Raw genomic sequence first — 13,019 nt, 5'->3', positions numbered from 1 at the left:
AAGTGGGACCACCACAGGGCCATCTATATAGAACGGAATAGATCTGATGTCTTGCATTGCCAAACCTAAAGCTCTTCAATAACACAGGAAATAAATTCTATGAATGAAATAGAAAATGTGTAAGGGAGGCAGCAACAAGAGGGTCATTCTACTGGAAGGATGTTAAGACAGAAACCTAAATGGTTCAAAGAACTATGTCAAATGGCAAGATAAACACTTTGTTTTTGTTTTGTAGACTTCTGTGGATATTAAATAAAGTTTTGTTAGGTCAAAGAAGTAATACCTAACTTGAAATCTTAGGTACTATTTAGAGTTCAGCATTGCCTCTTGTTGCGGTTATGCAAGAACAACCCGAGTAAAAAACCTTGTGGATATTTTCTATTTATGAGGCTCAGGCCATTGATTGTTTCTTTCAGTTTTATGGATAAAATTTGATGAAGAGGAAATTGTATTAGCCTTAGTTGGGGTTCTCTGAGTCACTTTGGCTCTGCCTACTCTTTCTATATATCTCTGTTCTGATTTCCCACTAACTTTACTCTGCTAAGCCATTCGCCAAAACAGCTTTATTCATTATCCAATTAAAGCAACACATAGACAGAAGAACATCCCACCTCTCTCCTCTCTCTCTCTCTCTCTCTCTCTCTCTCTCTCTCTCTGTGTGTGTGTGTGTGTGTTTGTGTGTGAAAAGTCAGCAACGGATGTCTTCTTTGATGATTTTCCACATTACTTTTTGAGACAGTCTCTTGGTGAACCTGGAGTTCACCTGTTTTGCCAAGTTGGCTATCCAGTGAGCAACAGGGATGTAACTGTGTCTGCCCTGCCCCTCCAGCACTAATGTCACAGATGTCTTTTTTGTGTGTGCCCTGAGGAGTGGATCTTACGTCTACATACTTACAGAACAGGTATTTTGTACGCTGACATCCCTGATAGCTGTCTCCCTGGCTTCCATCTCCCCAACTTCTTCATTGCTTTTTCTGAAAGCTACAAATATTAAGACTCAAATTGGAATTATTTTAAAAATAGACATAATTTAACAATTTTTTTTGCAAAGAAAATAGTGTTAAGTCCCTTCAGCAAAATAGCACCCTTACTAATTTACATCAAATTATCCAATTTTTTTCCTTTACTATTTTATTCTTTCAGTAATTCACAGTGTCCTGGATTCCATGGCAAATTACAGAACTATTTTAGGGTTAAATTAACTGGAAGCCATTGCTGCGGGAATAGATTCATGTTGCCTGTTGCCCTGGCAATGTGTTCTTATTTCCTTTGCCAATTGGTTTCTCAGTGGCTGAGCAATGCTGAGTCCTCTGTAAAGTCATTTTAACCAACCCCATGGGCGTGAGCAAGCCTGTGGCTTTTTCCAGGAATTGAGTGCACCCCTGTCCTCCATGTGTAAGTTTTCATTTAAATAAAGAAGGAGTGCATTAATTATTTGGAATTTGTGTTCATTAGCCGAGTCACCACTGACCTGTATTATCCTGCTTCAATTGTGATGATTCAGCCAGTCTACTTCAGGTCTGGATAAAGTGTGAAAGCCTCACAGTAAAAGCCCAGTTTCTGATACATTTATCACTACAGTACACGGCAGTCCCAACGTTTTTGTTATACAGAAGCATTACTGACAATCTTGTGCTAATTTATGATTTTTTTTCAGCAACCATAGAATGTAAGATCCCTATTTTACTAGTTAGTGGAATTTTTCCCAGTGAATGTTGATCATGAATTTGAGTACATTGGTAAGTCATTTTTGGAGAAGACAGATATTCAGTTCTATTCTTAGAAGATATTTAACTCACTTCATGGATCCATTGCTTTCATAAAATTTTGGTTATGGGATTAATTTCCTTATAGTAAATTGATTTTTCTACTGACGTGCAATTTAATTCAGAGCTCTGATTTTTGATGCAATAATAACCTTAAAACATAGCAAAATCATACTGATGATTGCAACAGTCCCCTGGGGAAGGAGCTCAAATATTGGTGTGATGTTAAAAGCAAGGTAGTTAATTAAACATGAGTTAGGGCTAATTTCATGTTTGAGCAAATAGATTCAGGGTGTAATGAAAAGAAACTGTAGTACTTTAGCTGACTAAAACATACCAAAAAGACCCCAAGTCCTCCAATAATCTCCTACACAAAACTCCTTTTGATTCTTTAGTGGTTTTTTTCTGGATCATATACATTAGAGAGAGAATCAGAAACACCAAAAGTACTTGCAAGTGAGTAAAAGGAATATGTCTGTTGAGCCATTCATTTGAGCTTGAATATGAATTCCTTATACCTACGTGTTCTGAGAGAAAAAGCATCATATTTCTTTGTTATTTGAAGACATACACTAATAAGCCATGAGGGAACCAAAGAGATTTGTGCCAGCATCAAAGACTGGGAAGGTCCAGGGATGGTGATTCATACTTTGCCGCTGGAGTCCCTTTTGGGTTAGTCAGACACTAGGTGACTTTGGAGAACAGCTGGCTTTTTGTAAGCTCAACTGCACAGGGATGCCAATTGCCACTGCTGTTCAGTTATGGTGTTGCTACCAAATACGTCTGAGGAGTTTCCTGGACCTGTGCCTTTATCGATCTTAAAGATGCTCCTCTTTTGTACCAATCGAATCATCTTCATCTGGGAAAGACAGCAACATACTTATTTTAAATCACACTGCCTTATTTTTGGGCTATGTCAAATATCCCTGTTTTCGTTCAGTATAGATGATGAAGAGAGTTTGATCATTTTGATAGGCCAATTACATTACAGCTATTATTCTAGATAAGTAGAGTGGGTATCAGATATCAAGGGTCTACATATATTAGCAAATATGAGCATGTTAGAGGGCAGGAAATAAATACCATTGCCAGTGGCAATAGCTCCATTTGTCAGAGTTCCTGATGGAAGTCTAGAGAGTAGGTTTAGAGAGTCCAAACTGAAGATAATTTTAGAGGTTGTTTCTGGACTGATTTCCTAGTTAAGAAAACAAGCAGGAGTTTATGGGTTCCCTGTGGGGAACTCTTAAGAAGACTCTAAGGATTGGAAGGGAAATAAATATCCACTATGAGGAAGGAAACTGACAAGCAGTGCAGAATATTTGTTTACATTAAGAAAAATGTGTCTTTGCCAAGGTGCCTTCTGATTGGTTTAATAGAGAGCTGAATGGCCAAGAGCTAGGCAGGAAGAGGTTAGGTAGGACTTTGGAGGACAGAGAGGACTCTGGGAAGATGAAAGGTGGGGATACCAACAAGACATGGAGGGAGTCAGACATACAGAATGAAAAAGAGGTTGAAAAAAACAAAGTGTAGATTGATTAAAGCAGGTTAATTTAAGTTATAAGAGCTAGTGGGACGAGCCTAAGCTAAGGGTGAGCTTTCATGATTAATAATAAGTCTCCATGTAGTTATATGGGAGCTGGCTGGCAGGACAGAGAAAGACTAATTACAGACAAGAATTGGCAGGATGGAAGAGGAACATGCAGTGGGGGCTAATGGAAGACAGCTGTCTCTAAGATCTTGGTGCAGTAGGCATGGAATTACTCCCTCTTTCTCTTTTTATTTTCTAGCTACTTGCTTGTGGTATTAGAAGTTCTTCTCGGCTATCTGGCAGCCTTTGTTTGTCTGGATCATGTCAGCTCTGGGAACTGATAATATATGTAAAGATACTGGCCTGGAATTTTATTGTAGAGTGAGCTGGAATGTCTGTCTTCCCAGGAACCTCTAATGAAGGCACAGTTCTTCCTCTTGAGCTGGTCTTGTTTCTTTAAGACTAGTGTTCCACAACTGCCTAACTCCAGAGACTGAAAGTATCCTGGGAGCTTAGCAGGGGGTTCAGCACAGTGTTCAGTTAGCATATCAGTTTTTTCTATAAGTTAACTATGTGTTCACTGTGTCCAGCATTCCCCTAGCCTAAGGAAAATTGCTATTAAGCAGAATGGGGGAGAGCATTCAGTATTGGGCAGGTCAATAAATTCCCAAGATTTCCACAGTAATTGTGACCCAAATATCTTCTAATTTTTCTTGTGATTTTAACACTTGTGGAAAAGTATGTTGTCTAATTTTCAAATATTTAGGAATGCATTCCATATCTAAAAATTGTATGATTTTTCAATTATTGATAGAATATATTCATAATATACACATTTTAGATAAAATCTACCAAGTTTTCAGCAAGTCTGGTTTTATCCCATGTTTATTCAGACCCAGTCCATCTGGCCTTAGTGAGTTCCCGATAGATCATCCCCATTGTCTCAGTATGTGGGTGCACCCCTCGCGGTCCTGAGTTCCTTGCTCGTACTCTCTCTCCTTCTGCTCCTGATTTGGACCTTGGGATTTCTGTCCGTTGCTCCAATGTGGGTCTCTGTCTCTGTCTCTTTTCATTGCCTGATGGAGGTTAATATCCACATAGTGGACAATGAGGACTGCTGAGAAGTCAAAGAACAATGGCACTGGGTTTTGATCCTACTGCACTTACTGGCTATGTGGGAGCCTAGGCAGTTTGGATGCTCACCTTACTAGACCTGGAAGGAGGTGGGTGGTCCTTGGACTTCCCCCAGGGCAGGGAACCCTGATTGCTCTTTGGGCTGATGAGGGAGGGGGGCTTGTTTGGGGGAGGGGGAGGGAAATGGGAGGCGGTGGCGGGGAGGAGACAGAAATCTTTAATAAATAAATAAATCAATAAAAAAGTGCTATGATAAAAATCTACCAAGTTTTCTTTGTATCTACTGACTTTACAGTGTTATTTTTGAGATAGGATCTCACTATGTAGCCCAAGCTGTCCTAAATTTAGTGGACTTTGAACTAATAGTGATCCTCCTGTTTCAGCTTTTTGAGTGTTGAAGTTACAGGCATGAGCCACCATTCCTGACTTCTCCATTGATTTTCTGTCACTCTTTTATGACATTTAATAAGAGAATAATACTGAAGTCTCTTAATATGATTTTTAATTTTCTCCATTCATATCTGGTATTTTGTTTCATGAGCTTTGAAGTCCTTTTATTAGATACAAATAATACAAATTTAGGATTGTTACAATTTTTTAGTCAAGTGACTCCTCGTCATTATTTCTCTCTTTCCCATTCCTTTCGATTCCTCTAAAGTGCTGTCAGTGCTCTTCTGCCTTTTCAGTTCTGACTGGAAGTTTGTAATAGTATCCAGTTTCTCTCTAAGTGCTTTTATAGTAGTTATTTTGTTAGTGGTTTTTAGCAATTTTATTACTGATTTGTTGTGGTTGTCTTACTTGTGGCTAGTTGAACTGATTTAATCCATGGGCTTATAATTAGAAAATTAAGGCTAATATGTCTTTGAATACTTTCAGCCCAATCACTGTGCCCCTGCTTATATGCATACTAGAATGCTTAAGATGTCTGAAAAGTTGCCAGGGCTCCCTTAGTTTTTCCTTTGCAATCCAGAAATCAGCCTTCGGCGGAAATCCCGGGTCGTTGTGTGGTTTGTCTCATGTGTCCACTCTCCCAGGACTTGTACTGCTGCTGCCATTGAACATCTGACAATAACCGCCTCCTGTGGTTGGTTTAGCTGCGTCTGGCAGAATCTTAACTCTGGACTGCGGGTTCCCACTTTGGTTCTACTCCTTGTTTCTCAGTGAGCAAAGCTAGCGTCATCATTCCTTATTCATCTTTAAAATAGGGAGATTTTTATGTCAGGCTGGCAGTATCGTCGGGAAGCTCCACAGTCGTGTGTAATGTATGTAAAGTGTGTGAAACATAATGAATTCCTTGTATCAGCCATTACTCACCCTTAGAAAAATCAGTTTGTTGGGAGTCTCGGTGAGGATTGCCTGGCACATGGCTTCTCCTCAGTGCTAATGCCTGCTGGGTGTTGAAAAACTCTTGTGTCCAAGACACTCTGGCAAAAGCCAGTGATGTGAGAATCTGGAAGTTTCACAGAGACTTCTAACAGGCAGTTCTGATGAGGAATTTGGAACATGGGGGACTTAAGGCAATAGCCACACTTCTCTGGCTGGGAGAGCAAAGGGTATTAGTGGAGAGCTTGGTGTTATGGGAGAGTATGATGTGCCCTACAGCCCCAGTGCTGGGAGAAAAAACACTCAGTGAAGGTAACTGGTCAAACACCTGGCATGGAGTTGAGGTTAAGATCAAAACTCACTTCTATAGCTACAGCTGTCAGAATTCTGTATCAGGAAAATCTTTATTAGATCCCAGGGACCAGTCTTTTCCTTTCCTTTGCTAACAGAAATGAAATAATGGAATGTAATTTCATATTTTCTTTTATTTCATGCTTAGAACCATATTTTATTCTTACCTCTTAGATGTTTACTGTTGGTATTAATAAATGACCCCACCCTGATTATCTTGCTATGCATGATCTCCTTTCTGTGGATCTCAAAACCATTTCCAAAGTAGTCTTTTTAAATTTCATTTTGTATGTATGTGTTATGAGCCAATGCTTAGAACTTTACCATTTTTAATCATCTCTCCTTAATTGTTACATTTATTTTTACACCAGCCTCCCTACTGTGTACCTATCCACATAATAATTGGAATAATATTACATAAAAGGAAAAAAATATTATTCGGTTTTACTTTCAGGGACCAGAATTGTATGCTTCCTTGACTTTGCGTCTAAGTGTTTTTAGTAAGTGTATTCCTTCTCAACCAGTATAACCAGCTTTTGATAACATAGGCATTTAAAGTACCGACATCTATTTTCTTAAGCTCTCTGAGACTATACAGAAGGTCTGAATGTCTCGTGATTCCTACAACTTCCTAAACATCTTTTAGTCATTTTACACCAGTTTTTACCTAGAAGCATCCCCCCCTAGTCTCTACCCATTCCCAGTGTCATTTTGCTGCTTTAACTGGGTGACTGCTATTAAGATTTTCAGCGTAACTATTTTTACAAATGAGTTTCCTTATTTCAGTCATATTTTTGCCTCATTTGGTGTCTGAATCCCTCCTTAGAAAAGACCATGTGAGAAGGTTAATGTAATTTTTATAGTGTATATTGATAAAACTCTTTAAGATGCTATCTCTTTGGAAGCTATGTCTATGAATAGGCTTATGGGTTCAAGGATCGTGTATTTGACCCTCAGTGAAGAAATGTCTTACTGTCTCCATTAAGGCCCCTGAGGAGCTATTATCAGAGCTGATCAGCCACTAATCTGAAGCTATTACATCAAATGATATTAATTCTATTTTGGGGGGCTTGAACAGACATGGGATCTACTTTACTGTAGTGCTTCCCTAAATTCTTATGAGTTCAATTATTCTCTTTAACTTCTTCAATACAAAATTTTTTATTCACACAAGTGATATTTAATGTACCTCCATTGCATGTATAATTTCTTTAAGCAAAAACTTATTTGTATCTCTTTTGCAATTCGTATACCCACAGCCTAGGAAATTTCCTGGAAGAAAATTATTTGGGTCCCAGCTCATTACCAGGCTCATCCTTACGATCCCACTTTTATTGGTGAGGAAGTAGTGATGTGATGGCATTTGGTAGCTTCAAGGTTAAGCTGTTAGCATTAGAGGCAGCCAGACATCCCACCCGTCAAAGCCCTGCCAGTGTTCTTCCCCACTCCATCCTCCGTCTCTTACCTCAGCATCCCTGTCTGTGGGTTGTCCATAAATAAGGTACTGCTTTAAGTAGGAATAGGAGACCTTCTAGAAACTGGATTTTCACTTCAGTTTTGCCACTAATAAGTGTGCTGGAAATACTGCAGCCCTCCTAGGAATTAGTCCCCTCAGCTATCACACGGTGGTTAGATGGGAAGTAGAACCTTTCCTGCTCAATCGTGTTTCATTTAGTTTGATGTCAAATACAATTTTAGACATTCAAACATTTCATTCATTTGCTAGCTATGATCCGATCCTTTCATTGTAGGTTTTCAAACTGCTGTCTCCTACCCCCAGTCCTTCCTGCTTCCTGGTCTACCAACAGCCTTCCTCTACTTCCTCCTCACACAATTCCATCTCATGGTGGTGAGGACCTGGTAGTCCTTGCTCATGTTTCTCCTGGGATGTACTAACAAGACTTTTTTTTTTCTTCAAAATTCTGCCCACATTGGTAGTTCCATTTTATGCTGTCATTTATCACTAGAATGGGAGATGGGGCATTGACAATATAGAGCATTGCATCTGACTGAAACTGGCCACGAGACTGTACTTTTGCCAGAGCTATGGGCATGGATGTGACTAATTATAAACAGTGTGCTGTTACATTGCCCACACCCTTTCAGCCAGAGCAGGCTGCATGGCCAGAACCAACATGTACGCGGTTATGAGACACTGACTCTCATAGGAGTCAGAGACAGGAGTGAATCTTGAGTTCACACTGACAAAGCAGAGAGGAAGCAAGGAATTCAAACGGCATATGTGTCACAGGCAGAGAGACTGATTGCACTTGGGGAAGGTGGGCTGTGAACACTGCCTCCATTGTAAATGGCATGTTACGTTTTCTTTCTGTCTGCTTCCACCGTTTTGATTACCGACAGCAGCCCCCAGGCTGATGTCATAGGTTAGCATCAGCAAAGTGCAGCTCATCAGTTGAATGGTTGAGGAAAGCACAGACTTTTAAAGGTAAGCCACCTTCCCCTTTGTGTTTCTGTGCTGTATGTCCTATTAACCATGATCACCTGTCAAATTAACCTTTGTGTGTCTATGTGATCAATCACGGGGCCAATGTACCACTGAGAGACATAACAACTAATAATAAATAGTTAATAAAGTCAGATGAATAATGTTAAAGGGAACGATAGTTGATTAAACTCATGACTCTTAGTGTCTCAGAAAGATTATTCAATGAAAATCTAACACACCTTGAAAATCCACTTGTACTAGAAACTAACGGTCAGTTGATTATGCTGATACATTTACTTGTTCCAAGTTATTGTTTTCCTTTTTGTTTACTCAGCTGAAAAGAATAATATGGGTATGGATGCGCTAAATAAAAATAGACATGCACATTCTCTTATAAATCATTTGTTTTTATATTATTGAAGCTCTTTTTAAAAATCTCATAAAATTGTTCCTTACTCTTTTTTTAAATTTGAATTTGTCCTCTGTCCTTAGTTTGTCAAACTTCTGAGATAACAGTCTTGTGTAACTTGTTTCTGCCCATGCTCCCTTTCTTTCCTAATCATCCTTGTCAAAATTATCACACATCCTGATTTATCTTGCATGTTTTCTTCATAGGTTATTGTCTGGTTAGATATTAGGCATCAGAAATTGGCTCTTTAAAATGAAAACCAAAGCTGGGCAGTGGTGGCACACGCCTTTAATCCCAGCACTCGGGAGGCAGAGGCAGGCAGATCTCTGTGAGTTCGAGGCCAGCCTGGTCTACAGAATGAGTTTCAGGACAGCCAAAGCTATACAGAGAAACCCTGTCTTACAAACAAACAAGAACAAAAATCAACTCCAAAATTAAATTAATTTTTATTGCTTCTACTTAAAGTTCCTCTGCATAAAGAATGGATTGGATTGCATGCCTCACCTCATTAATGTGGTGTTGGTTAGACACTGCAGGTATGTGTGTTTGCATGTGTGTTCACATAGTATGTACACACATGTGCGTGCGTTTTAGCTGGGAACACAAGCCTTTGCTACTGTGTGAGTTCATCACTCTTTTATACCACTATTCATACTGCAATAACAAACTTGTTCTCACCAGACAATATGCTTTGAATGTCTTACCTGGGGTGCTGTACAATGCATTTTGTGATATATATTGTGTATTATATAGTTATATGAATCCATGCTACCTTCACCCAAAGCCAGCATTTACTCCAAGCCAAAGTGCAGAGTGTAGGGATCTAAATGAGGGATCCGGTTAGTACTTATAGACCTGAGAAGTGAGACAGTGTAGTGTGAACCCTCCATAGGTTTCCTCCTTTCTTAACAGCGACAGAATGTCCTGGGAGGAAGGATGAGCCATCCCACAGTCACTAAAGCCACATGAGCTTCCAGTCTTCACAGTGATGGTTTCCTTCCCGGGTTGCCTGTGGAGGTGCTCGGAAGTTCTTTTAGGCATTAGCTTTTCCCCTGCCTCTTGAAAACAGGAGTTAGGGATACCACAACACATGACTCTAACTCCAAGCTGAGGTGACCAACTGGCTATATATTCTGCAGATATCAAGTGGTCCAAGGCTCATCTGGAGGTCCTGTGCCCTTGTAAAGAAAATACCCGAGTTCACTTTCCAGACAGACATTCTACATTTGCAGAGGTGACAGGGAATCCCTGATGTCCTGGACTCTGATTTTTTTTAGTGGCTAAATGTGTTTTTTTGGGGGAGGGGGAGGCAACCTTCAGAGGAAACTGCAGAAACACTGTGACCTCTGTCATTTTCACTCGGAAGACTGATTAAAACTCAACGAACCGAACTGAACAAGCAAACACAAATCAAACCCTTAAGTGTTCTCAACTTCTCTGCCTCTTAAAATGCTACTCCTATAAGGGAAGCATGCCACCTTACAGCCCTTTGTGTGCTGAGTTATTCTCAGCTCGGGTTACTTGTGAGTCAGGTTCTCATCTGGCAGAGGCTGTCAGCTGGCTTTGGAGCAGGGCCAGAGCTCCTCTCTTACAGTATTATGTATAATAAACACCCCATTGCATAGCCAGTGATCCCCCTTGCAAAAAGATACTGAGCCCAAGTTTTTAATGTCCACCTGGTTGCTCCGGGTTTTGCCGAGGTTGCTTACCAGGAACTCACAGTGGACCAGGAACGTGAGTGCCTCAGAGCCCCGCCTTTCGTTGATCCAATCTTGTATTTTTCAAACTGTGTTCCAGTAGAGCACTAACGGCTTACAATCTGTTTTGCTCAGTAGATGTTTAAATGGATCCCATGACCAGATAAGTTTGGGGAGATTCCATTTGCTAGTTTTAGGGGCTTATTTTTTTTTTCACTAAGGAGCATCTCAAGTTCTTCAGGAGACTGGCAGAAACTATGATGCAGCAAGGGCTAAAGCATGTAGCTTTTTTGACTCTGACATCCTTTTTTTGCAGAACATGTGTTGCTATCTTAAGACTGTCTGTCAGAGACCATGTGTTAGTTTCTAAGAGCTTTGCCTCAGGTGTTCAACTGCCTGGCTTCCAACCACTGTGTTCTCTGCTCCTGATCTTAGGAACGTGAGACTGTCGTTCCTTCTCTGGGCTTTAGTTTCCCCCCTTAAAATGGGAGCACTGCTGTTTCCCAACTCTAGGTTAGGTTAAAATTTGAGACAGCCCTACTGTCCTCCTGATATAGTTTAGGTAAGAACCAATTGGCTGACTATTTGGAAAGTGAGAAGCATCAGCCCCAAATGGGTCACTCATGCAGCTTTCCCTCATCATCAAACTGACGCATGCCAGTAAGCACAGTGCAGGAAGAGTCTGTCCCTAGAAATAAGGCGCAGCCGCAGACCTAGAAGAACAAATACATCCGTGGCTTGGCTTGGGTGTGACACTGTGGAGCAGTAGAGCTAAGAACTCGTGCCTCAGTTCCCCTGCCCCTCCTCTGATTTTATTGCAAATAGGCGCAAACTGCACAGCCTGGGCTTGGCAAACAGGTCTCTGGAGAACAGGGAAGAGCTAGCAGGCCAACCTTTTGGCAGTGAGGGCATATGCTTGAAGACCCCAAAAGAGTAATTGGAAAAACCCCTTTTCAAGGACAGCAGACTCGAGATATATAAACTAGAAAGTGAAGTCGGAATACGGAGACTGCCTTGTGGAGTTCCTAAACTTGCCGATGCCGTTGTGTGTCGTACGCCTGCTGTGTCATTGACGCTCTTCCCTGTGTTCACGTAGGCATCACCTCCGAAGGCTTTCCCTGTGACAGCTTCAATGAGCAGACAGCTAACGATCTTCCCAATAAGGATGGAGGTGCTTGGGTCCTGGGTTACAGAGCCGGACCACCCTGCCCGTTTGTGCTCCATGAAGAAAGAGAAAAGTCAAATAGAAGTGAACTATACTTGGATCTCAATGTAAGTGGAAATCTTCGTGCTCGATCCGTGGTTCTTTGTGGTCAGCAGAGGCTTATTTCATATATACTTCATGTAAACTGCATATGTAACGTTGCTGAAACTGTATTCTGTATGTGGATCATTATTTGAAAAAAAAAAAAAGTCAATGGGCCGCAACAAACCAAGGCGATCTGAAATCTGTGCACTAGAAGATGACCGGGTCAATAGTTTCTTGCCAGAGTACTCTGTCTCATTAGCTCTGATGCCTAAACCTCCCTGAAGGAAGAATACCCATTTGCCACTAGTGGCTTAATATCATTGTACTAAAACTCTGCAAGCAACATATGCCAGCTGACAGATATGCTCTGCGTTTTCCAGTGAAACCCGAGTCACCTGTCTTCATTGCACATCTATAAACCTTTCTTTCTCTCCAGCTGCTCAAATAACAGCCCAACAAGTGGGTGGGAAGCCTGCCAAATACAGGACAACCCATTTAAAAACATAGACTTCTCCTTTCTCATTCTCCCGCGTCCAGTGACACAGAAGCATTGCTCCCCAGCACAAAGCTTTGGGTGGGCTTTGCCACTTCAGTATTAGCCGGCCTGATAGAGCTGCCAAAACCATCCGTTCCCTTTCTCATTGCCCTCCTTTCCTGTGGTTTCCTGTGGCTTTTTCTATTTTGCAGGTTTTTTAAATTCCTTTTGACAATCTCTTGTTCTCTGCTTCATTATATTCTGATCAGAAACTACATGTGTGGTGAGTGTGGGTTAGGCCTACGGTCATCTTGGTAACCCTGTGACTTTCCATAGGGGTGTATTAGATCCGCCATTTTTAGATGGGTGGTAACCATTGACTAGAACTTTTTTTTTCCAGAACCATACAATAATAGGCACTGAAGTCATTTCAGAAAAGCATTTGACCTAAAAAGAGAAAAATATTTTTTTTTTCGATAAAAAGAGATTTCAGGGTTTGGAGAACTGTCTCAGTGGTTGAATACTTACTGCTCTTGCAGAGGACCTGGGTTCAATTCCTAATCCCCCCCATGACAGCTCACAACAACCTACTACAGCTTTAAAGTAGCTAACATTCTTCCAAAGGTACCTGTGAGCAAAAC

The 13,019-nt window shown here is 40.8% G+C and overlaps 1 protein-coding gene across 1 annotated transcript in view; it reads left to right on the top strand.

Annotated features, from left to right (window-relative positions):
- Positions 1–13,019, top strand: part of Fmn1 (formin 1) — a 372,570-nt gene that overhangs the window by 91,875 nt on the left and 267,676 nt on the right. Inside the window, exon 4 of the mRNA XM_005364222.3 lies at positions 11,751–11,926. Within this exon, the coding sequence (XP_005364279.1) occupies positions 11,751–11,926 (176 nt within the window). The remainder of the gene's footprint in view (positions 1–11,750; positions 11,927–13,019) is intronic.

This window comes from Microtus ochrogaster, assembly GCF_000317375.1.
Source record: "Microtus ochrogaster isolate Prairie Vole_2 chromosome 14 unlocalized genomic scaffold, MicOch1.0 chr14_random_1, whole genome shotgun sequence".
Taxonomy (NCBI): domain Eukaryota; kingdom Metazoa; phylum Chordata; class Mammalia; order Rodentia; family Cricetidae; genus Microtus; species Microtus ochrogaster.
Note: the sequence above shows the minus strand (reverse complement) of the source record. Positions and strands in the feature narration are given on the sequence as shown.